The sequence below is a fragment of the Ooceraea biroi genome, chromosome 4 (genome assembly GCF_003672135.1).
Source record: "Ooceraea biroi isolate clonal line C1 chromosome 4, Obir_v5.4, whole genome shotgun sequence".
Lineage (NCBI taxonomy): Eukaryota > Metazoa > Arthropoda > Insecta > Hymenoptera > Formicidae > Ooceraea > Ooceraea biroi.
This window is the reverse complement of record NC_039509.1, coordinates 15,150,693-15,176,008: the sequence shown is the minus strand read 5'-3', so window position 1 is coordinate 15,176,008 and position 25,316 is coordinate 15,150,693. Positions and strand designations below refer to the sequence as shown.

General features: G+C 37.6%; 2 protein-coding genes across 5 annotated transcripts; one reads left to right on the top strand and one right to left on the bottom strand.

The window, feature by feature from the left end:
- The first annotated feature begins 710 nt into the window (after positions 1 to 710).
- Positions 711 to 10,768, top strand: LOC105284136. 4 transcript variants are annotated; one of them, XR_003406411.1, is made up of 9 exons: positions 711 to 1,511; positions 2,286 to 2,540; positions 2,799 to 2,991; positions 3,330 to 3,543; positions 3,650 to 3,798; positions 3,902 to 5,311; positions 5,921 to 7,070; positions 8,128 to 8,212; positions 8,328 to 10,768. XR_003406411.1 is itself a non-coding variant. In XM_011347442.3 (8 exons), the coding sequence occupies exons 1-7, from the start codon at positions 1,159 to 1,161 to the stop codon at positions 7,022 to 7,024; spliced, it is 3,678 nt and encodes a 1,225-aa protein (XP_011345744.2). In that variant the 5' UTR covers positions 711 to 1,158; the 3' UTR covers positions 7,025 to 7,070; positions 8,128 to 10,768. The 4 variants fall into 4 exon arrangements, 2 of the variants coding, with proteins under 2 accessions (XP_011345744.2, XP_011345732.2); XR_894816.3 differs by having other exon boundaries at positions 5,921 to 8,212; positions 8,328 to 8,382; XM_011347442.3 differs by having other exon boundaries at positions 8,128 to 10,768.
- On the bottom strand, positions 10,394 to 25,316 carry LOC105284127 (putative epidermal cell surface receptor). The gene is made up of 13 exons (XM_026968842.1): positions 25,178 to 25,316; positions 21,025 to 21,573; positions 20,344 to 20,637; positions 19,242 to 19,434; positions 18,939 to 19,153; positions 18,505 to 18,860; positions 17,725 to 17,983; positions 15,094 to 16,428; positions 14,118 to 14,316; positions 13,440 to 13,938; positions 12,770 to 13,130; positions 12,298 to 12,491; positions 10,394 to 11,942 (listed from the first exon to the last, which is right to left on the bottom strand). Exons 1-13 carry the CDS (start codon positions 25,281 to 25,283, stop codon positions 11,844 to 11,846), a joined length of 4,659 nt encoding a protein of 1,552 aa, XP_026824643.1. The 5' UTR covers positions 25,284 to 25,316; the 3' UTR covers positions 10,394 to 11,843.

The following is a 25,316-nucleotide window of genomic DNA, read 5'->3' as shown; positions in this document are numbered from 1 at the left end:
AAAAATATTTAAAGAATATAATAATGAATAATTATAATTATTGCAAATTTATTACATTGCAATATTATTATGACGTTTCACTGCAATGTTCCGAAAAATGGACATTTTCACATTCCTGCAATCCCATAGCAATGCTGCAGAAACATTTCGCAGTGAATTTGTAATGTTGCTACGTTGCGGTGGAAGATTCCTGCAATATATATGCAATCTTTGCGTGCTGTATGGGTAAATGGTATTGTTTTTTTTATGTAGTACATAAGATTGTAAAACGTAAATCAGAGATACGGTTATTTGTTCTTACAATGTTTAAAATTGATTTATGTTGAAAAATTAAAACCATCTGTTAAAAAAATTCAAACCGTTGAATTAAAAAAATTTATAACAATTCAAGGTCGTGAATCTCGATCATGAAGGAAGTGAATATAGCTGAAGGATCAATTAGTTCTTTTCATACGGGGGAATTTTTGCACAATTTTTAATAATCACAGCGTCAAATGTTTTACCACACGAAAGTTACATCGAGTCAGGCATACTCGGACCATCTACATATTCATACATCGTGACTGTGGCTTACTAGGGGGAAAACGTACCACGCGTGCGCGCGTGTGTACGACGTCGTTGGCGCGACTGCTTCTCATTGCGCGACGTGATTGGTGGACGGTTTTAAGTTTTCGCGGGTAAGAGGGAGCGTGCTGGCAGCGACGTTCGTTTGAAGATGAGGCGCACGTTCTATGGCGATGGAGTAAGAACGCGCAAACTGTCGGAACGACGAAGCGCGGATAGTCGAGCGGACGATCGTGGGTTCATCGTGGCCGGCGTCGGACTAGCGGATTCTGTCTGGTCTCCATCTGTCTCGTCGCCGGCGTTCCCGGCTCGAGCGCCCGAATCGACGCGGCTACCACGCGCGGTGCCGTTATGACAGATCCGCGCGTCGCCGCATATCGTACGCGATCCGGCGAGTCGTGTGGCGGTCCCCTCGCGCGAGTGATAGATCCCGTCGAATAATGGCGCGCCGGGACCCTGACGAGTAGCTCAGCTGACAGCCGCGTCAGACAAAATGGTAGCCCGCCGTGGCCGTGCACCGGGAGGTGATACGTTTCCGCATACGTGAACTCGAGCCCGGGGCGGGACGGGCGGGACGGGGAGGTTTAGGCTACGATGAGTACTGACAGTCATGATCAGACGAAACCTTGCAAAACACTCGCGAGGAGCGAAGAAGAGAGTGCGTTTGACGGTAAACGGATTAAAAAAGAGCGCAGTGATATTTGCGTGGAGAATGGCGACGCCGCCGTCGCCTCCACTGCCTCCTCCTCCGCCGCTACCGTCGCCACCTCCGTCACCACCGTCGTGGAGAAACGACAGCTGCCGGCCGGCAGGTTCGCGTCGAATGGCTTTCACGGGGATGGTGATCTGCTGCAGGACCTTGTCACGACGAAGGTCACTACGCTGGCTAACCACGGAGCTTCCTCCAAGCAGGACAAGATCCGGATTATGATAGAGGATGGCATTAGGTTAAGTCGATTTTATATCTTGATGAAGAACTCGAAGTGCTCGGTTGCTCTCTAGTTAAAATTCTACGTTACTTTTCCTGATCATTGCTCCACGTATGCTGTATGCATTGTTAATTGCATGTTCCACAAACAGAAAGTGAACCTGTCTTTGTATGAAGTATTCCAAAGACTACTTAATTTACTTCATCAACTGCATTCATCATGCACATTTCATATCATTGATAATTTTAGTATAAATTGAGGCTTTTGATGACAATCGCTAAATATTTCTATCTAATTATTATTTAAATTGGCTTTAAAGTGGAGCATTGAGTGAAGATTGGAAAGAATGTTTGATTGTACATATTTCTCACAAATATTAATACTTTGTAAGAAAAATATCTTATTGAATTATTTTTATTGTGGATGACATTCAGCACATCTATTATACATTTCTGACAAAATAAGAGAAAAACATCTCATATATTATATTTATTATATATTTTTTACTCAGATATTCATAGAAAAAACATAAAAATTGTGAGTATAGTAATATGTATGTTATTAGAAAAAACAAATTTTGTTGTTAATAATGAATGTTAAGAAGAGAAATATGTATTTAATAATAATATATATAAAAGTGACATGTACATGTTCATCCTAATTTCTTTGTAATTGGAGAATATTTGAAAGATATTCAACATATCACATCTTTCTGCAAATTATTTCGAAATGTTAAATATCTCGATTGCTTTAAGCAAAAAATTCAATAATGTATACCATTTCAAATTATAGCGAAGAATCTAGGGTGCGCGTGGACGAAATCTTCTCGCAGGTAGAACGACTCAAGATAGAAGAAAGATTATTGTTGTACCTGAAACTTCCGTTACTGCTGACAAATCCGAGTGGAACCGTCGATCCGCTGAGGCAGCCGTTAAATCCATTAGGAAATCGTTATGAAATTCATCAGACTATCATGTGGATTAAGACACACTTGGAAGAAGATCCTGATGTGTCTTTACCAAAGCAGGAAGTCTATGACGAATACAAGTAAATTGCATATTCAAAACTATGCATATTCTCACGAGTACGAAGCACTTGACGAATTTTATTGCTCAATTAGAAATTCAAAATACATTCCTTCGTCAATTTTTGATCCTTTTCTATTTAATCTTTGTACCAAGAGTATACAATTAAATTACTAAAGGAATATACACTACTGAGTTGACACAAATATTGCTGTTACTTGTGACGTAACGTGTCTGTACCATTTATTCATTTTTCGCTGATATTACATCTGTTTTCCAGCATGTATTGCTTAAGGAATTCTATGAAACCGTTATCGACGGCGGATTTTGGAAAAGTCATGAAACAGGTGTATCCGCGAGTGCGCCCTCGAAGGTTGGGCACACGGGGCAACTCTCGCTACTGCTATGCGGGTATGCGCAAGCGAATTAAATTGGATCCTCCAACACTGCCAAAGATATCTGGCTCTCAAACTGTAAGCAATAAATGACCAAGCGATATATATACATATACAGTATTATATAACTTTTTAATTTATTTAGTAACAAATCTCCTATTTTCTCGTTATTTTAATCCAAGAATTAATAAGAATTGTCATATTTTTTTGTTATCAATGTCGTATTATCAATCTCTTGTTTATTCTATTTGATATACTTTGAATCGCGTATATACTTTTTGTTATATCCATTTTATATTTACGTTACGTAATAATTCTTACACTAGATTTCATTCTTTTTGTGTGAAAAGATTTATTACAAATATTAGACATTTAATTTAATAACTCATATAGTATTTAAATGTTGTTATATTCAGGAGGAGCATTCGGAGGAGAATATTACTGAGGAAATGTTAGGCGCTGCGTCTACATTGATAAGAGAATGGGCGGAGAGCGTGTTAGGCCTGAAATTTCCAAATTTGAGTGCCTTAGCGCGGCATCTTGTTGATAATTTTCGTGTCGATACTCGATCTCTGGCTGCTGTATGCATTCTTTCTGCTGCGGTCGAGGCTAGTGCTTCATCTAATAAAGGTATACTGAATTCGTTGGATTAGCTTCATAGAATTATTCACTCGTACATTCTAAATCTTACTCTTTAATTGTCAGCCTTTAACGTTAAATTATTATGATTGTTTAGAGGCGATCTCGGATCTACCGACGACGCCTGTGAGCGGTAAGCCTGCCAAACTTCGAGAGGCGCAGTTACAGTTGCAACGGAAACTTCAGCAACGCGAGCATATAAAGGATCAGAAGCATCGTCATCTTGACACAGTGACTATTATACAGGTATGTGTGTAAATAGAATTTAAAAAAATGGTAGGATTCGAAATAATAGAAAAAAATAGAATTCGAGAATAGCACTCAAGAATAAATTATTGATTTTGCCCAGAACAAAGAGAAAGCCGTCGACGGTAAAGGAAACGTTGGTAAGGGAAGCAAGAAGGTCAACAAGTCCAATCAATCACCTCAAGGTACAAACGCGTTAACGGCGACAACAGAGGCCGCGCAAAAGCTGAACGTGTCAGCGGTAGTTTACAACCGGCAAAAGAAAGTAACGAAGACTTGCAACCAACAGCAACAGCAGCAGCAGCAGTCCCGCAATGTCTCCCAGGAGTCTAACTGTGATAATCTAGTGGTACAATCGCGCGAAGATGGACAGAGTAATAGCAACTCCAGAGTAATGTCGGGCGCGCAGCGCGATGTCAAAGGTAAAAATTCCAGGAAACGTGCCAATAATCCGATTGTAACGCAGGAGTCCAGCCCCGAGAAGCAAACGAAGCTCACGGAGGAGAGCCCAGAGCATTCCAGCGTTTTGCTACCCAAGTTAACGTCCATCCGCGGCGGCAAGATATCGGTGATACTAGCTAGCAATCCGAAGTCTATCAAGTGTAAAACGGTTGAGGCTGCGGACAGCCAGCTCGTTAAAAACTGTGATATTAACTCGTCGAGGAGTGCTTCAGCCACTGGCGCGGTGGAGGTGTCCTCAGGACTCCTTACGAGGGACCAGATTCGCCTCTTGCAGGATACGCCGGTCTTCAAGGACGAGAGGCTGCGCAGCATCGACACAGACGCGCTGGACGATTATCTGAACGGCGGGAACAATTCGCAGGAGCAGGAGGAGGAGTTATTACAATACTTTCAACAGAGCAGCTCGTCCAGTTCGGACGTGGAGACCGGCGTTGTCAGTTCCGACACCGATCAGGTGTCCCGATCAGACAAGGTATCGCAGTTACGGTTGATATTACAACAGAATCTGAAAGGATCTACCGTCACCGCCGACCTGGTGCCCGCGACCGTCGTCCGGCAATCCGTTGCTGCGGAGAAGCGCGATTCCTCGCAGAAACACAATCTTATATTACCGACACTTTTGAATCATCCTAATCCAGGTAGCACGCGTCGTCGCGTCAGTTTTGAAACCAGTGTCGTCGAACATGTACAGGAAACGACGACGCCGACCGTGGCCAACACTGTGCCGCAGAGTCCCAACACGCGGCGTAGGATATTCAACTTCACCCCGATCTCACCCGGGCCGCATTCTCCGATCAACGGCCGTGCGTCCAAGTCGAACTCGGCGAACGCGAGTCCCTTCGTGTCGCCGCGCAACACTCCGGTGCCAAGATCGCGCAGCAACCTGCAAGCCGGCAGCTCCAGATCGCGCGGCCAAAAGATGCTTTCCCGCTCGATATCGTGCAGTGTGCCGTACACCGTCAAAACGACAGACACTTTCATTGTACCGACATCCAGTGGAACGGAATCCGCGCGACATATGCTGACGGTGGCAACGACCAAGTCGTCGGAGGTAAGATCCAGTACGAGTATACTCGACAAACAGATCCAAATTTCTTTGACAATTACAAATTTATCTTCACATACTTGAAAAGGGCGATGTTCTCAACAAAGATCGCAGCTTTATTTCGTTATTGCGGTAAAAATATTGCTAGAAATTAAATCAGACACGAATAATGATATGCAAGAAACTAGTTTGCTTTGACGTAGAATGTAAAAAAAATATTACGTAATTTCTCGCTTGTGACGTAATTCAATACGATTGTTATGATGCATTTAAAGACCTCATATGAACATATTCATATAAGGCCTTTAAAATATCAAAATTTATTAAAAGTTATTAAAAAAAACAAAATTAATTTGTGTAAAAAACATTACACAGACATAGTAAAAATATAAAGCAAGAAATTAGAGGATAATTTCTTACATGTCTTGCAAGCTTGTATGATGGAAAATAAGAAAAAAAAGGAAACCTAGAAACATTATTTTAATCGAAAAATTATAGAGGCTTATATAATAAAATAATACAATACATAAGGACAGTCTTTACAAAATAAGCATACTTAATATAAATTTCTTAATTTTGACAATTAAACATATTTAATAAAATTTCTCGATATAGGTCGTTTTGAAGGGACCGCCGTGCACTGCGTTTTTGGACCTGACGCCTCAAAAGCAATTGCTAATCAATTATCCAAGCCAAGAGAATCTGCAGGAAATCAAGAATGTGTACCAGAGTAGCCAGAAGAGCCAGCCAGCCCCGCCCGACCAAGAGATCACGGAACTTCTCCACGCTGGCAGACACTTGAGCAACGAGCAATTATTTTATCGCTCGCAGTCCGTGCCGTTGCACAGGATGGTGAATCCCGTGTCCTTGATGTCACCGATCTCCGCGCAGCACTGTTTGTCGACGGTGCAGAGTCAGAGCTTCAATCCGTCGACGAACAGCTCCGTTGCGCCCACGCCAGTGCCGAGCGAGTACAATGATTTCGGATCCACCATCGGACAAGAGGGTGCGTATCTGTTGGACGACGCGAATTTCATATCGGACGACCAACAGTTTCTGATGACGGACAAGGGAATCACGTCGGAGAACATCAATAATATCCTGACGATTTTGGACGAGGAAGGTCAGTCGAGTCTGCAAATGCTGCCGGAACAGACGACGGAGGAAACGTTGAGCAGCGCGATCGTTCTCGACGCCCTACCAAATGCCAATTTGAATCTATCGGAGGAGGACATACTGGATGCGTCCAGCATTCTTGACGATCCCGGCGGCGCGTTGCAGAAGATAATTCAATCGCGCTCGTACCCGAACACGCCGCTGCCTGCACCGGTGTCGGCGTACGCGCCGTCGTACACCGAGGACAGCAACGGCTCCAGATCGTATCCGTCGACTCCTCTGCACACGGTGCAATCCCAGGAGGTGTACCAGGATCCAGGCGAGCCGATACTCTCCAGTCCCATCCTTAATTCTCTCAGCTTACAGAGCGACACGACGAACGTTACTGTTGCCGCCGTTACCAGCACCGCGAGCGACGTTGACGTTGCCGCCGCTTCTTCCAACAGCCTTTGTCGAAACGTCGCCGATCTTTTGGAGGCGAGTTTCCTCGGGGAGGCCGACGCAGAGACGGATGATTTGGACCCGCTCGCTAATTTTGACGGCCTGCAAGATGTAGACTCGTTGACGCCGCTATTCAACGAAGTCGCGGAGCCTAATTGTTGAGACCGTTACTTCGATCTATCATAAGTTCGCATTTGCACAGGGAGAGGTGTGTGATAAAAATGTGCTTTGGTCCGGTGGTTCTCAATCATATTATCTCATAGATCATTTTAGAGTTAAACGACCATTTTAAAGAGGAGCTTAGAAGCATCATGATCTATAAGTGAATTTTAATAAGTACTAAGAAATTATTATTCGATTTTAAGATGTAGGATATTTCCGATTAGATTTATCGTATCTCTTACGATATTATTCGACGGCGCGCGACGAACAGAGAAACTTCAAGTATTTTATTATTTTTTATTACAAATTGTGTATAGCTTTTTCTTGTAAAAGAAGTTACTTCACAGCTTATGATATAGAAATTATATTCAGTTACACGCAATTTACTATTCAGGCTACATTGATAACTGTTTAATGTTTATCGCAATAAAGGGTAATATGCAAAAACTCAACATTTCTAGACAAATTCGCGAGATTTTTAAAGCGAGTACATGTTTTTAAATTATTAAAGATTATACTTCGTTAAGTATATGATATATATCATTAAAGAGGAATGTTTGTTTTTTCTATGAAATTTTCTTTTATTCCTCGTCGAAACTTACGAGATCCCCCTCGCGCAACGTGAAATCGATCGAAACGTAGTATGTTTTAAACTCTGTATGCTATTCTCGAATATATATACTCAACACTTCTCATGCGGATATAAGTTAGAATATTTTACCTATATCCGGAGAGTTCCGAGACTGCTTATAAATACGGGATACAACCGTATTCTGGTATGCTAAGGATTTCCCTCAAATAGCATATTATAATTTGTATGATACTAGAGGAAAGAAAAATATTGAGAAACAAAAATATTCAGATATTTTTTACTATATATTTATTTGCGATAAATTCAGTCTTTGAACTTTTGTATGTAGATATTCAAATATATACTGGTCACTGTGTCTCAAATGTTTCGATGATAAATAAAGTTTAATTTGTTTGTATATTTTGATATTTTAAGAAGGCACTAAATTATCGATTCTTATTAATTTTTATTGTATTGTAATCTCTAATTAACAGACTATTCAGTTAGTTAATTTTTAATTGTTATTCCATAGGACGGCTAGCTATCCGATATCTAGACGAAACGTGACAAAATCTATATACGTCTGAATCTAAGAACTAAAAGGATCCAAAGGGAAGGTGAGAGGCCAGCCGTTTTGTTACGTACGATGCCTAATTGTTCTATACGATGCCTAATTACAAATCCATATAAGCAAAGTTCGATGAATTGAATAGCAAGTAATCCCGAATGTAGTTTCCAGGTGCTGGAAGGGTTGAGAACCACTCGTGCGACTTTAAAAAAAAAAAAACAAAATGCAAAAATGCGCAACTGCCAGCAGCGTTTCCCTCGTAACAGCATAATTCTTCCGAGTTATCACGTAAAACGAGCGAGAGGCTCGAAACCTAATTACCATTCGACCAAGTGATAGTACGAGCGAGTACGCGAGTAATTCTCCGGAGCCGATACTCCCTCTGCGAGCGATTTTAAACGAGGTACACAATATTACAATATTCACTAAACGCACAACTTCGGATAGGGATTACTCTTGGTATCTTGTAAGCAGAATTGAGACTGTCGTTTAACTTTCTATTTAAAATTTAGCGAAACCGTGAGTCGCAACAATTGATATTCGCTGCTACGCGTTCGAAGAAATACTCATGTTTTTACTAAAAGCGACAGGAAAATCGAAAGATTGAAACGAATACCGATCGCTTCTCGATCGGAGTCGAGCATTAAATATTCTAACATATGCGTGTACGCGATACGTTGGAAATGTGTATGGGTGCGGGCTTGTATGAACAGTCAATAGACATAATCATATATGTGCGAAACGGCAGTCTCTCTCTTATTCGAGTACATGCTTAGTTAAGGTTTCTCTTTTTGGAGTGTGATGCGCGTACGTTGAAACGCGAGGAAGCTGAGATAACGATGTAGCCAAGCTGTTGTATGTAAAATGTCAGATTTTCTACTAAAACTTTACGCGTAACACAGTTCTACTACACCTAGACAGCAAAAGCTTCTAGAAGAAATATTAAGGATGGCAAAAATTCCGCGTTTCGATTCTTCATACGTTACTAGTTCCGCGGGAAAAATTAATGTCTTCTGTATGCTTTCTATTTGAGAAACCATATAAGAGAATGTTAATTCTTTGTAACTCTTTTTCGATTCTCTCTTGCACGTCATATAATGTTTTTTTGGAACGTTACAAGTGGTAGCATTAATAGGAAGGATGAAGTAATACTTCAAACATTTTATACCAATCTGCAGAATCAGTGTTTTTTTTAAATAAATTGAGTTTTATAAAGATTCTTCAAATATGTTTGAAAACGTTATAAAATTATAATTAATAAAAAATTTAGACGAATTTTTATTTGAAAAATAGCACAAGTGATCTTACGGATTGTTGGCAAACGGATAGTGAACTCTGTAATGATTAATAAGGGATACATATAAAGCTAGATTAAAAATTTCAAAGTTTTGGTAGAAAATTTGAAAATTTATGTAATTGTTTCAAACGAGCCGTGAGAACTTTTTTTCTAAACTATTTCGTTGCACCTGTTCGCACATATCAGTTTTATGTCGGCGCTCGATTGCATCGGACTTTTCACCTAGGAAGATTGGGTGCAATAATAATATCGGAAACCAGTGTCACATCCTAACGGATGCCTTGCAATTGTTGCATATTTAATTCTTAAGTAAGTAACGCGTAAACATAAAATATAATAAAAACCGGCTTTTTGTGTTAAAATATATCTATTTATATCTTGCATACCATAAAAATGTTTACAGATATTTTTCATGTTTCTCAATATGGTAAAACGATGAAATATGTTTTCGAATATATTAGATCAACAGTATCTTGGATCATTATGATATAATACGGAATGTTCAACTCAAATCATACAATCTGCGACGAGCTAGATACCCTATAGAGAACAAAGAAAGATAGATAAAATAAATTCCTTGCAGCTTGTAGATTATATATCGTTCATCCCGATGTAACAGAAGTTTTTAAAGGGAGTCCTTTAGACTCATTAAGGACCATTGTGAGTGCATGATTGAGTGTTGAGAAACACATTTCGCAGATCATCTGATTGCGTTGTTGCTGGGAAAATTCTTAGATTTCGTGGATTTTCAAGATCTCGGGGTCCTGGAAAATTTGTAACACGTGGGAACAAGAGACCAGTGACGAAATGACGCGAGAAGATGAAAAGCGTAAACATTATTCAGCTATCGAAAGTATTGCATGAGCTAGGACAGTACTTTAGGGCAGTAAGTCGCATGTTGTATTCGCAATGTATATTTTGCCTTACTTTTCAACCCCCCCCCCCCCCTCCGCACGTGCTAAGTGTATGATGTGTGACGATGTATAACGACGAGGTCAAGTGCGAGAGAATCGGTAGCGCAAAGCGAGCGACAAAGAAGTAGCGGTCAATCGCACGATGAAGGAATGCGCCAGGAAGATCTTCGCCGGAATAAAAACGACTGCCTCTGCTGGAAGCTTAATTCATCCGAGACGATACGTTCGTTCGATTCTGAAAGAAATCTTTCATTTTATTCACCTGTTATATACGTAATACCGTGAATGACAGACGAATGGAACAACGCGAAAGCGGTGTTTACCCCTCGTGCGCGCGTATAGCGCGTTTCGACGGTTACATCTCGTTTTGCAAATAAACATTCTTTTTTAGAAAGAACTGATCTTATTCATGATCTCCTTTTGCGCCTACACGATAGCGATCTAAGCGCAACGACAACAGAATATTTGACGGAAAAATGTTTAAAGTATACCGTCAAGCATCACTGTTAAGTTTCTATTTCGTGATGCTTTCTCGGTGAGATAGTCATTACTTTATATTGGTTGTCAGCTATTGATGATTGATGACACGTGATATTTTGTCTATTACTAATAATTGCGTTCGATACATTATTATTATACTATCACCATATGTAGGACTTACGGATGCAATCTGTCGCTGCAACTGCTGCTCAAATTTGCTGACGATCTGCTGGCGGACTGCTGACACTTTATTTGCTGGTACGATAATCTTTTTTTATATGTCAATATTAATAACGAAATAAATAGAATGAAATTGATATTCAATTGAGTTTTAGTTTAGGTATATGTCATTTATTTTATAAATGTCTAACGGTATAAATGTAAACTGTACAAAGTTTAATCTGGCCTAACACTGGGCAGCCAGCTTTTCCATTACGTGGTTCAACGGAGCACGAGTATTATATCGTATTAAAATTGTAGATATTATATAACAATGCTATATACAAGTTTTAATACAACGTAACTCTATCGTTAATCTTAATCTTAGAAGCTTGTATAAAATTGTGAATTCTACCTATACGTGTTACAATATGAGTATTACAAAACTACTAAAAGTAAAAGTATTGCATCTCCCATGTGTGTTGCAATGCAACTTGACAATGATCTAAAATGAACTACTAACTATTACTGTCTGAAATATTTCTGTTAGAGATACGTGCTTACTTGTCCCTCTTTTAATCAAACACAGCTCTGAAATGTATTTCTTTGATCTGCATTGATTCAGGAATATTTCAGGCAATAATAGTTACTGATCTACTAAATATAACTGTTAATTGTTCGATTGGCAGTTCGTACATATGTAAAATCCTTTTAGATATATGTATAATACATGGTCTTACATGTGTGAACTTATGACAGACTTATAATAGATATTAAAATTCTTAAAGATTCTGATATAAATAAATATAAATTTAATAAATTATATAATCTCAGGCAGTTTCCTTGATATTTGAATTGATGGTGGCCATCTCATGGTCCGCGGTAGTTTTGTTCCTTCCATTAGATATCGTGACGGCGTCTTCACAAGTCTAAGGAACAACATTTACTATGAAGTATTTATTGTAGAATAAATGCAGCAATAGCTAAGTCTGAGAGTAATTAATTTAATAAAAATGAAAATAGATGTAACATAATATAGAGTTCAAGAATGAGAGAATGCAAAGATGAAAACAAAGATGGAAATAAAAATTAAATTATATCAAATCGAGGCAAAATTGCTCAAAGAATCAAGGTATACGCATAATTCTTTGATATCTCATATTTTTATATAAAGTATATTTAAATTGATATCAGTTTTGCGCTTCATTCCTATCGATATGTTCATTTAAGCTATGAAAAAAACAATAACAGTAAATTACCCATAGTCTCTTGTTGTAATTCTACCTTGTAGGAAGGGTTGTCGTACGCAGACGTTGTTTTGCGAGGCGATATATCGGCCTTGCTACTCGTGCGTCTTTTCATCAGCATCATTAGCAAAATCAAAGTTGATAGTATTGCCAGAGAAGCCACGATAGCCACTATTACAAGAGGGCCGTAATAATCTCCTTCGTGAAGAGGGAATGATGCGAGTTTTCCAGCTAAAAAGTAAGAAGATCCGGTTTATCTTTCAGTAAACACATGCAAATGTTTATAAAAAAGGAAATCGCATTTTGTGTTTTGCTGCGCAACAATGAGATATATATGTATCTCTTATTTGTACGTAATTTAAGATTTCTATAAATAATATTATAAATTTGAATTTGTAAAATGCGCTTTCCTAAATTTAAATTATATATATATATATATATATGTGATAACTTTCAACAAGAATGATTTTTTAATATAATGATAAAAAATAGTATCGCATGTTATCTACCTTGTTGAGACACGGTTGCTGGTAAGAGAACACCCGGCTTGGTGACGAAATCTTGCACGTTACTTTTCTTTATTCTGCCATTCGTCAAATATATTTCAAGCCACAGTCGATATCTAGTGCCGGGTTTAAGATCACTGATCACAGTCTTGGCATAAGAGTCTCTCTTGGCAATTTTGAAAGTGCTAGTGTCTTCCTTGCCAGTGTCGCTTTGATAAATTGCTCGATAAATGTTAACGTATTTGTCCTCTGGATAAGGTACGCCACTCCATGACACTTCTACGTCTGTCGACTTGATCATTTTAATTTCAACCTTTACATCGAACGAGTAAGGATCTGGTTCCATCGATGTGGCTACTTGAATCTATCACAATAGATTCAATATTTAATACAGTAATTTTAATAATTATTTTATTAAATTTATTATTTATATTTTAATTATTTATTATATTAATTATTTATTTTAATAATTATATAATTTAATTGTATAATTTAATATAATCTTTTTTCTTTGTCATACAATGAGATCCATGTGTAGAAATGTAGATAACAGATATGCATAATTGTATAATTACATAATGAAAATAATAAGCAATTATAACAGTTTTATCATCTTAATTAATATATCAATTTAATAGAAAATAAGTAATATTAATAATTTATATAATCTTACCGTTTTTTCGCTAATTAATTCCGTTAATTGTCCTGAGAACGGTATAAGGTAGATACCGACTTCATACGTGGTTGATGGTTTCAGGTTTTCAATTACGTAATTCGTTACAGCACGATGGATCAGTGGTGTCGCGGCGTAGACTTTACTATCGTCTTCCTTGTATCTCAATTGGACACCGTCTATAAACTGTAACTCGTATTCCGTGAATTTTTTCCACATAACGTTGATCCAGGTTGAATTCGTCTCCACTATTCTGAGCTCAGCGTCGATTGGTATTTGCGGGGGCAGAGTGGTCACCTCCGCATATTGCTTTAACGTACGTATACTGTAAATCTTACTGGTTGGACTATTGGCCAAGTCCTTTAGTTTCACTGTAACTTTCACTCTGTACTCGGTCATCGGTTTCAAATCACCCAACTCAAACTCAAGTTGAGGAGTCGCGATCAGATCGTTGGGGGGAGCAAAGACTTGTACCTTCCACGTGGATGGATCGGCATTTCTGAAAGATGAGAACTTTCATTTTTATTCCCTTCTATTTTTTTTATCCAAGAATAAGTACATTCTAAAAGCATTGGCTGAGAAGAATTAATTAAAAATTTTTTAGCTCAAAATGTTTTGTGTGAGAGAAAAGAACCTTTCGTGACTTCTAGTAATACATCTTACTGTATTAATACTCACGTTTTATCGCTGGTGTATCGTAGTTCTACTCTTCCATGTAGCCCTACCAGGACTTGTGGTACAACGAACACCACCCGAACTCTATTTGCATCCAATGCCTGCAGTACGCGTACTGTGATTTCCTCGGAAGAAGGTACAGCTGGAAATCCAGGTATAGTTCCAGGCAATGGAAAGCCTGGAGGTACATTATGATCCAAACCTATAATACATTGAAGTACACTCGTTATTACGTTGCATTACACGCAGTTGTACTATTAGCATAACAACGTAATATACATATTTAATGGGATACGGAAATATGTGAGGACATATGGTGAGTTTTTGAAAATGGGGTAGTAACGAGGTGTGCCAATGTGCCCCAATGATTCTCATTATTTCCAGTTTGAAGCTTAATCTCACTGTATGCCCTCACGAACCTAAAACAAGAATTTATTCTTATAACTCGTTCATTACGTGAACTTATCTATTTGTGACACTTCTGAATTTTCGATCACAATATCTTTAATCGCTGCAAAATATCTTTAAATTATATTCACCATGTTGCTGTGTACAAAATATTAAACAAGATATTCTGTAAGTTTGTCCGAGAAAAGATACTGCATTTGGCAATATCTTTTCTCGAGAACTGAAATGACTTTTTTGCTTGGTGTGTTACGATGTGAATAGTTTTTGAGATACAATCAATTAAAAAATCACTAGTAAATTATTTTAGAGGAAAGAAATCGAGTGACAATATTTTATTCTGTTTAATTATAATTGGCATTTAACAGAATTTTAATTTCTGCAATTACGTACGAATATTTAATTTAATTTTTAAAAAATTTAATTTGCCTTACAAACCAGAAAAAAAGATGTGAGACTAATAAAATATTGGTGCAGATAAAATCATTTCAGTTCAAGGAATATTAAGGCTCGTTTATCAACGCAGATTTGAACGAAAATCCTGCATTATTTCTTCTGGTAATCAGGAACGAACCTGATTGGTTGGGCGTTTGTGCTGCGAACGGGTGATTCAAGTGCGTAAGTCCTGACTGTGGTATTTGAGCGTCTATGTGAACCGGCAAAGTAGACAATGGGTTGTTTGGTAAATTATGGGATATGGCCGGTTGTTCGGGATAGCGCTGGAAGGGTCCAGGGTTGGAGTCGTGCTGGCTGATGTGCGCTAACAGTTCTTTAATCTGTTGTGGTGAATTTGGAACGTCAGGTGTGTGAGCGTGATAAATGATCTGTTCATGTTCATTCTTCGGTGGTTTTATTGGTTTTTTCGGAGCAGAAGGCGGCGTGTCGAAATAGCCAGGTTGTGCACGATTATTGGGAGGCTGCTTTTGACCGAAGATCTGTTGGTGAAGATCATACAAGCCCGGATCTTGAGGAGGAACATGATCGATCTGAATCAGGCCAGGGTGCTGCAAATTTATTAGATGGTACAGCTGATCTGACAAGATCTCCTGATTGGGATTTCTCTGACCTTGTTTCGGTCGACCTGACAATGTCGGGGTCGGTTTTGATTTTTCCGGATCGACGAAAGTGTCGCCTGATGTGATCTTCTTTTTTGGTGTCACAGGAATGATGATGTTCGGGTCGATCGCATCGGGTCTGAGAGGAACTGGACCCTGATAAACCTGTCCACTCGCAGGGCTACCTGCTTGGGTATTGAAACCTAACGGAGGAGCAATGCTTTCTCTGTTGTTAGGTGCGAAAGAGAAACCTGGACCTGATGCATCTATATGAGGATTTAACGGAACGAATTGAGGATGATCAATCGGATGAACCTTTTGCTGAGGGACAAATTTATTCGGATTTATTGGACCTGGAAGATGTTGATTCTCGTTGACAGCGTACGGCATCGAAGTAGTTTTATTGGGGAACCTATTAGGTGCCAATGGACCGGGAAAATACTGATCGATCTCCTTATGAGGCTTTACCGGTTCTACGGGCTTTTTCGAGTCTGTCTTCGACTTGGACTTTTCCTTCGGAGTTGACGTCGGTTTTTCGGAGTGAGGGGACAAGTGAAAGATGTCTTCGACAGTGGGATGGGTGGATACGTAATCGGGACTGTAGGGTCCGTTATAGGGCACCGTGGGATGCCCTGGATCCATTGGATAGTGAGGGAGTCTGTGAGTGGTAATGTCTGTCTGAGTTTTATAGGTTTTCGGGTCTTCTGACAAGACGGAAGTGCCATGCTCCGGTTCCTGGCTGGGCTCGAGCTGGGTTTCCGACTTGTTATTCGGTCTTTTGATATTGTCAATCGTTTGCTGATCGAATGGATCTGTGGCTACGGGGCCAGGGTACGCGGTCGTCACGTTCATTCCTGCAATGAGTAAAGTCCATTGTCACAGAGATTGTCGGTGATCAGTCACTAGTTGTCCGCAGTCCATGCATATTTACAGCGAGATCCAGCTTACATATTGCCAAGCGCAGCCATGGCCGCATGAAGCATGCATTTACAGCTTTGCTCTCAGTTACTGCACTTTTAAAACGCGAAGTATATACAAGGAGAGAAAATTAAAGGTGAGGTCGACGAATGTAAATCGGAGGAATACATAAACTTGAAGCCGTTAACGCAATAATGAAATGCAACCTACATTGCGCGGTAATACATTCATGTGAGAAGAAACTGGACGCAAAGAGAGAAAATGTTTTGCCATTTCATGTTTCACCTAAATATGTAAATGTTTTCCATACATGCATTAAAATGCTCGTATCTTATATATTGTGTATGCTAATAATTTGTATATTATAAAGAACAATATACACGTATATTGTTATTTACGAATCAAATATATTATTATATTAAAAATTATTTTTCTCTTAAAAGATGCGCATTTAATTAGAAAGATGTTCTGTCTTGTATTTTTTTTCACGAGATATACTATTATATATCTCGTTATATTTCACAAGATTATATACTATATCACATATATATATATATATATGTTTCATTGGACACGCTGTACAGGGATAAATTTGTATTATAATACAATGCCGACTGTACAATGATTTTAGGGAATAATTATCACTTTCTGGGATTAATACCCGAAAATATCTTTTCTTCTAAGGATACCACCACCATAGAATCGGACGAGACAATTCACGACAATTTACGATTCGTTGTTAATCATACGTTATTACTGTAACAGTAACAATAACGATTCTCAATAACAAATGTTTTATCGGGAACATTTGTTCGTCTACGGTTTTTGGGGAAATTATTTTTTGTGGATATATTCTACAGATATTTTAGTACCTTTGATAAGAATCTGATACACAATAATTATTGATAATTGGTTACGATAGTGGTTCTTAACTTTTTGATAAATATCTTACAAACTGTATTTCAGCATATAATTATATTGTAATTAAAAAGTCATCTGCATTTCTTCACATTATTAGGAAGGTGTCTACACATTTTATGATATTAATATTATAATAATAAGAATGTTTTCGATCTATGTGAAAACTATTTGTTGTTGTAGATCTTTAGATATAATATGTTTCAATTTAATTTTAGATACTATGCATGCATTTTTGAAAGTTAAGAACCACCGTCTAGAATGTCTAAAAGGAGCATATGTTTTGTATCCACTTAAACCTATCACGTATTTACCTGACAGCGGATGGCTGCAGGTCCATTGCAAGCAGCATGGATTGGCAGGTAAATGAGTCAAAGTCGCTTGATGAGCAGAGCACGGTAAAGTGGCCGGTGGCAGGGCTGGTACAGGTTTGCAAGCAGCCTGGCAGGACACGTTGCCCATCTCGCAATAGCAAAGTTTTTCGCAGCCAGTGACGTTCATGGGCAACTCACTCCAGTTATCGTACATGACGCCCTCATAGAAGCAGGAACCATTGTTTCTGCAGCGTACCTCCTGGAAGTCGTAAATGTGATATTATTGAAAACATAAAATCTTGATAAGAGAATAAGAGAAGCTTCTTTATATTTTCTAGTAGAAATTTATTAGAAGATAGAGAATGCTTCGTGAACATAAATAGACCCACATAACATTTTGCAAGTATTTTGCTAAGAATTTACTGAGAAATGTTGCAAACAAAATGGCAACAAGGTGAGTCCTCATTTGTTTCAATATTGGTAGCAAAGAAACACGAAACAGCGACTTTACAGCACCTTTGGGGCAACAGTTGCGGTAAAAAATATATAATTATGGCATTATGTCAACAAAAGTGTGGCAAAAGTTAATTTCTGTCATTATTATAGCAACATGACAGCAATAATTGCCAGCAAATAGATTGCACTACTCTGCTTTAGCAAAAAATGTTATCTGGGGATATCCGAAGATATTATTTCATTGTATTATGTTATTTATTTTATTATTACAAAATTAGATTACGCACGTATAATTCTAGAAGAGGATTTTTGAAAAATTTGTACCTGAGGACAGCACTGCGGCGCTACTGGTTCAAAGTTCGGCGGAACTGTCTCCCAATCAATGCAGTGGGGATCCAACAGATCCAGCCCGAAATCTGTGGGGCACTCTATCGTGGCACATTCGACTTTGCCACCTTCCACGCAAGTACAGAAGAAGATGCATTCGTCATACCATTCCGCGCCAACCTTATACGACTTCCCCCTGTAAGTGCACGAATTCTTGTCGGATGTTTTCTCGGAAACGTTCGTCTTCACCACTTCAGCGGGTAGGAACACCTGGATGGCCGGTCCAGTGCGGCCTGCTTCCGCTATGCGAATGTAATACGTGTGCGCAGGCTCCAAACTCGAAATTATACCATCTGCAAATGCGTCGTTTCTTTATCTTTCTGCATTTTTCATTTGCCGTAGTTAAAACTTTAATGAAGCTTTTTAATTACCTTTATTAGGTTTTTGTTGCCTCCATACGTGATTGTTTTGCGAGATTTCTATAGTGACATCCTGCGGATTCTTCGCAGACATTTTCAGTTTGATCGCCGTCGAGTTCAACACCTTTACGTCCATCAGATGTACACTGAGATCGGCGGCATTCTCCGGTTTGATTTCGTGATCGCCCAAGGTGACGTCACAAAGTGTAATGGTGCAACAGGAGTCTCTGAAGATCGGACGATATAGCTGTACTATATTTCTAAACTATTATATATTCCATTTCATTTACTTATCCGATAATTAAAAAAGTGTACCTGGGATCAGGTAGCGCTACGCAACGATCATGCTGATTGTTTATGGAAACGGTCTCATTCGGCGGGCATCTGGCCTGGCACTTTAGATGACCGCCGGCTTCGCAAATACATACTCTAGAGCAACCGTCTTCGATACGTTGGCCTCTGGTGACCGTCTTATTGCCAAGCACGCACGTCTCGTCCGGCTCAGTAGCTGTATCAAACATATTTTATTTTTATAGGTATGAATTGGATTGTTTTCGGAATAATTAATAGCATGCATTAAATATCCCAGGCAGCACACATTGGTTTCAAAACCGTTTCATAATCATTTTATTGAAACGTTTATTTAGGAGAAAAATGTCCAACGAAAAAACGTTAGGAGAAACGTTTCAGAAACCATCAGAAAAATATTTATCAATTCTATATATCAGTGCCTCAAAGATAGACAGAGTTAAGTCACATTTTTGTAAAAAACTACATTTTTATATTTTATGAACTACTCTCTAAATTTCGTGTAGTGGAATCTCACTCTTTTGAAACATTACTTCAAGTAATAGTGATCTCAAAAGTTTCAAAAGAAAAGAAGAAGAAAAGAGTATTGGATCGGTTTTCCGGATGGTTATTTATAAGGTGATAACACAAATGTTACTTGCGAGAACGTCACGTCTGGCCTGGCCATCTATCGGTCGCTTGGTGAATCAGAGGTGGGAATCACACACGCTTGTGTTGATTTTTGTCTCTTGTTCCATAATCGAGTACATTGAAACGTATGATGTAAAAATAATGAATACTCGCAAAGTAAGTAGAAATTACTATTTTTTCTATATTAATTATATAATTTCAAATCAATTGAATAAAACACATTTTTCGTTTCTGTGGAAAGGTGAAAAATACGTTTTTAAAATTGAGGTCTAAAAACGGTTTCTATTTAAACCGTTTCTTAAATGGTACTTTATGTTTCTTAGACATTAGATACGTCTAAGAAACATATATTAGGCTAACATGTGCTGCCTGGGATACACAAATATAAATTATACGAATGTACAAATAACGGAATCGTCTGTTGTGTGTTCAGTCTTGTGACTGAATTTATTAATTTTCAGGATTATTTTGTAGAAACCTGTATCTGAATCGGCACAGAGAACAAGAGCGCAGCATGGCTCATCGGGGATCAATTTTCGCTGGCACAAAGGATCTTCGATTTCTCTGCTCGCTCTGACGTAAGGAGAAACGCACAACGGTTGACAATCCGTGATCCCATTTTCGGAGCATACGCATTTCTCCTCGCAATTTCGGACGATTTTCTCACCCATAGAGTAAGTACGATTTTCATGGATACACACCGACACTTTTGGGAGCAACGTCGAGGAGATGTTTATGGCAGTTTCATTGTGAGATGCGATGTATTCCCCGCCTGAGAACAATTGACCAAGTTATTTAAATCTCGATGAAGACTACAGGTATTCCTGAGAAAAGCTATCTGCAAACTGCATCTGCATTTTCCCTCTACCTTGTAATATTTATATATCGCTTGGCATACATAATATAAAATTAACTCAATGTAAAATTAATGTGATAGTAACGCGATATTAAATCTTCTTTAGAACTCATAAATAATAACTTATTTATACTTCTTTAGAACTTACAAGTTTATTGTATAACATGTCAGTTTTATTATATGATTTCGAGTTAATTGTGAAATGCGAAATTTTGTGCTTGGAAGTTTAATCTTCAGTTAACGATTATCAAGAAGTGAACATCCGCATACATCCATGTAATGTCTCTCTTCGGCAATACTTACCTTCGACTTCTTTATCATCTTCGTCCATGCTGACATCACTAAGATCCGTGATATTAGCGTGCAATGAGTTCGTTGGCTCTGGAGCGGAAATGTTTAAGGCCCTACCTCTCGATGACATTGTTTCCTCCGTCACTTGGGCTTCTTCTGTCTTATTCGTTGTACTCTCGATAGCTGCGTTGCTCGTCGGCGTTGTTCTTGTCACAGCGATTATCGGTTCTCCGTGAAGAAGAAACGGTATCGTCACGCTGGTAACATTCATGGAGTTGGTCGTTGGAGGCTGATCGGCCTTCGAAGTCGTCGTAGGCAAAATGGATGACGTCACCATGGTGTCAGAATCTACAGGCTTCTTCGAATCATCATCCTTGACAATGGGTTTCTGGTATTTTTGATCACTTTTGGCTTTGAAGTCCATCGCAAGCTTCTTTTTCGCTTCGGTCATGATCTTGACGTCAGCTTCCTTTGTTGGATACGCAGTTTTCGACTCTGTCGTATCATTTTGCCATTCCGTTTGAAGAGGCTGTACCTCTGGAATATCTTTGGAATTGGTATCTACGAACAAGGAGAAATATGATGTTACGTCAGTATAAGTGTCAATTTAATGTATTTAGTCTAGAACTGATGAAAACTTTGTCTTTCAATAGTTCATAAATTTCACACACTCACACATACACAAAAGAAATATAATAGAGAGATTTCACGATCTATTTTTGACATTTAGATAATTTTGCGCTCTCTTCATTTTTTTTAAGTATGAGAGGACTTGCTTCTAGATTCTTTAAATATAATTCCATACTAATAATAAAAGTTAAAAGAAATATAATTAAAGTGCTTTTCATTCTTATTAGCATTATTTAATTTCGTGATGATTCATCATGCAGTTTGTGATGATGCAAATTGGTGATGCAAATTGGTTTGACTTTGAATAATATTATAAGTCACCAAAAGTGTAGATGCAAATTGCCGAGGGGTCAATGGCCATTTGCTAATGGATGAGTTGAGTGCTAACTTGTAAGTAGGTTTCGGGCGAATAAACCAGTGAGATAAACTAGTCGCACGATGGAGGAACATCCTTGACACGGATTCTGATTCGTCGTTCGGGAAAGAAAATACGTAACTAGCCGAGAAAATGCTTCTGAAATGAATCTGATCTGAAATTAAAAATTTTATTGATCAAGAGAGTATCTGTATCTTGAAGATATCTATTGAATATGCAATTATTCTTGATGAAAACTAATTTCATTCTGATGAAATTAATTTCTTCTTTCTGCCCTTTTGCCTTCGTATAATTAGTAATCATTGTTAGAAAATATCATAAACTTATTTTATCAATAATATGTCAATATTATTATCAATATTATTTATCAATAATATGTTAATACGAGATAAATTCACTTTAGCAAAAATTTTAACATATATTTAAATCTAAGATTAATGTAATATTGCTAGTTTAATTAACTTTTGCGTTGGGTTTGATTGAACGCGAAGTCAGAAAATAATTTACTTCATCGGATCTGTTTTCACCTTATGAATGAGAAGCGCGTTGACACAGATTGCAAGAATTCGTGCGTGAGATTGTGCTTATAACGAGAGAATGGTGTCTAGATGTAATTCACATCCAGCAGAAAGTTGGTTACATATGCAGTAGGTTGCATTTAGCTTTGTTGTCGAAAGACTGAGGTACCATTTTTGCACACTTTGTTCAACAGTTTTCTTGCTTCAGTTGTTCACTCGCTTAAGATAAAATAATTGAAACGTTTGCTGCTTAGACCGGTTATACTGCTTACATTTAAATTACATTTAAAATTTATGCTAGTTACAACACAAGTTAATATAGAACGAAGATTTATGAATTTAAAATTTCTTTGAAAGAGATCTCTCTCTTCATAGCTGCGTTTACTGATAAGTGCTATTACGTACTTCAGATTAGTACAGTTACATAGTAGTACAGCAAATATAACTATAGAGAGATCCATGGAGAATATTGTTATACGTATGTTTTCATTTGTGTGTATTAAGATATCAAAGTATATTAGAAAGAATTTTGTAAAAATTGTCTATAAAACTTAAAATCAAGTTGATACTGATTCTTTTCTTGTTTGAAAAAGTCCTACGAATTAAAGATTTATTTTTTGTCCTCGTTATTTTCACCTTGCTTTATTAATACTTCGTTATGTTCGTGTTTAAACTTAATCAGATTTTATTAATTGTGTTCTTGATTTATTTTTTAAGAGCAATGTAATGAGAAAAATGGAGGATTACGTTAATATATCGTTTTTTAATTAAGTCACAAAACATAACGGCATCAAGATCTGTCGAGTGGACGAGTAACGGCATTCGCATGGGTGACGAGAAGGGGAGGAAGCAGAAGCAAGTACAAATTACCTGGGCCCGGCGATCCGGAAAAAAGACCTGGGACCTGAACATATTGCACGTATTTTTTGTCTTTTTTAATATCATTATTGTTCATTACTTTCATGTTGAAATTAGTAAATTCTGTAAAATTAGTTAATTTTAAAGAATTTTGAAAATGTTTTCAGAAGTAATTTTGCATTCTTTCATGAATTTCACGAAAGAAGAATTTAAATCTCATTTTCTCCTTTTTAAAATTAATCTTTTATAATTTTCAAAACCGCGAATTAAATTATTGCAATGAATTCGTAGCTTTTGAATTTTTCTAAATTTCTTTGAATAGCGACGTATCGTTCTAAACGACATTCGATTCAAAGTAACAATTGATATAACCAAGTTTTTATTATTAATATAAACTAAAACAAACAAGCAACCAAATTAAATTTTCTAATAGAATGCTCTTTTTAAGTTTTCTTCGGGAAAGACTTTCCATAAATATTGAAATATCTCTTTTTAATGAAATATTTTTAAAAAAATAAATAAGAAGAAGTAAATTTAATATCAAAATATACTCTTTAAAATTAATTCAATTAATTGCATTATTCGAAAGTAATATTGATGAAAGCGAAGTAACATAAAACTTGACATGATGCTCTCGCAGGTTTAAATAGCGTTGTAACGTTTTCTAGAGATATCTGTGCGTGCTTTAGTAAGTGATTTTGGCGTAAACAATTGAGGCCGAAAATGGACACGCTTTCTACCTGCCAGATAAGTCTTATTCAAATTTCTTTCTCCGCTATTCTCACTTTTTCGTCCGCACATTACACGGGTTCTCTAATTCTTATTCGGATCCGCATTCCTCACCACACCTCCGAAAAATTCCCCGTAACGTAACGAAACTTGATGATTACGTGGCCTCAAAAGAGACCGCGGTTCAAATGAAAATGTAGTCACGACCGGTGCATTTTCAATTACGTATTCATTCATCGTAAGCACTGGCAACTGCTACGCCAATAGTTTATGGTAAATGTGTTCATGAGGCATAGGCGATCCATTTCCAACTTATATAACACATTTGCTAACGTTTAATCGACATTACAATCAACATAAATTCAACATAAAAATAATTATCGCACCAACAGCGTTCAATTATCTTTTTTTATTTTAATAGAATATGTTCAGCAAATGCCGATTATTGCTTTTCTTCTCGTTTTATATATTATTATTGACTATAGACATTCTATAGATATTAGACTATAGATAAATTTAATAATAACCGAGACTTTAAACATATTTGTATAAACAAATATGCTAAAAACATTCTCAATTAAATTAAAAATTCGAAAATAAAATCGGAAGATTTGTACAATTTCATGTTTCTTCAATGTTGATGATTATTTTGTATAAAACAAATTTTTTGGTATCAAACAAAGATGTGAAAAAAGCAAAGACCTGTAATATTCTAATCTTTCGTATTACTTTAAATATTTTCGTATGACTTTAAATATTTTTGGTCTTCTATCTATTGGGTACCAATTCTATATAGACAAAGCGTTCTTTAAACTTTTTGATTTAAAAAATAATAGACTTTCTCACTTCTTTATACTAATGTGATCATCAATCATTTTTCAAACACGTATAAATAATAAAACAATGTTCTGAGAAAATTTTTCGAGATTACGAAACATAGTGAAATTTTTTCGACGTTCTCCCATGTTAAAAATTTTCAGTGAGGGATCGCTCTCTTATTAACAAAACACCTTTTTGCAGTGAAACTAGATTATTATTCCCGAGGAGTACTCACCGGGTATTGTGGTGATCCGCGTCTCGGTGTCGGCGACCGCCGAGGAGAAGGCGACCCCGCCTAGGAGGCAGAGTCCCAGCAGGAAGCATCTTTCCTGGATACGCATCCTACCGCATTCTTCTACACGAACGTGCACACA

What these genes read in the sequence shown, in the direction of transcription:
- LOC105284127 (XM_026968842.1), bottom strand. Translation starts at nt 25,283, where the DNA reads ATGCGTATCCAGGAAAGATGCTTCCTGCTGGGACTCTGCCTCCTAGGC. An exon ending in GTAGCGCTACCTGATCCCAG is followed by an intron (nt 19,154 to 19,241) that starts GTACACTTTTTT and finishes TCCGATCTTCAG; the next exon opens with AGACTCCTGTTGCACCATTA. An exon ending in CTGCAGCCATCCGCTGTCAG is followed by an intron (nt 16,429 to 17,724) that starts GTAAATACGTGA and finishes TACTCATTGCAG; the next exon opens with GAATGAACGTGACGACCGCG.
- LOC105284136 (XM_011347442.3), top strand. Translation starts at nt 1,159, where the DNA reads ATGAGTACTGACAGTCATGATCAGACGAAACCTTGCAAAACACTCGCG. An exon ending in GAAGTCTATGACGAATACAA is followed by an intron (nt 2,541 to 2,798) that starts GTAAATTGCATA and finishes TCTGTTTTCCAG; the next exon opens with CATGTATTGCTTAAGGAATT. An exon ending in AGATATCTGGCTCTCAAACT is followed by an intron (nt 2,992 to 3,329) that starts GTAAGCAATAAA and finishes TGTTATATTCAG; the next exon opens with GAGGAGCATTCGGAGGAGAA.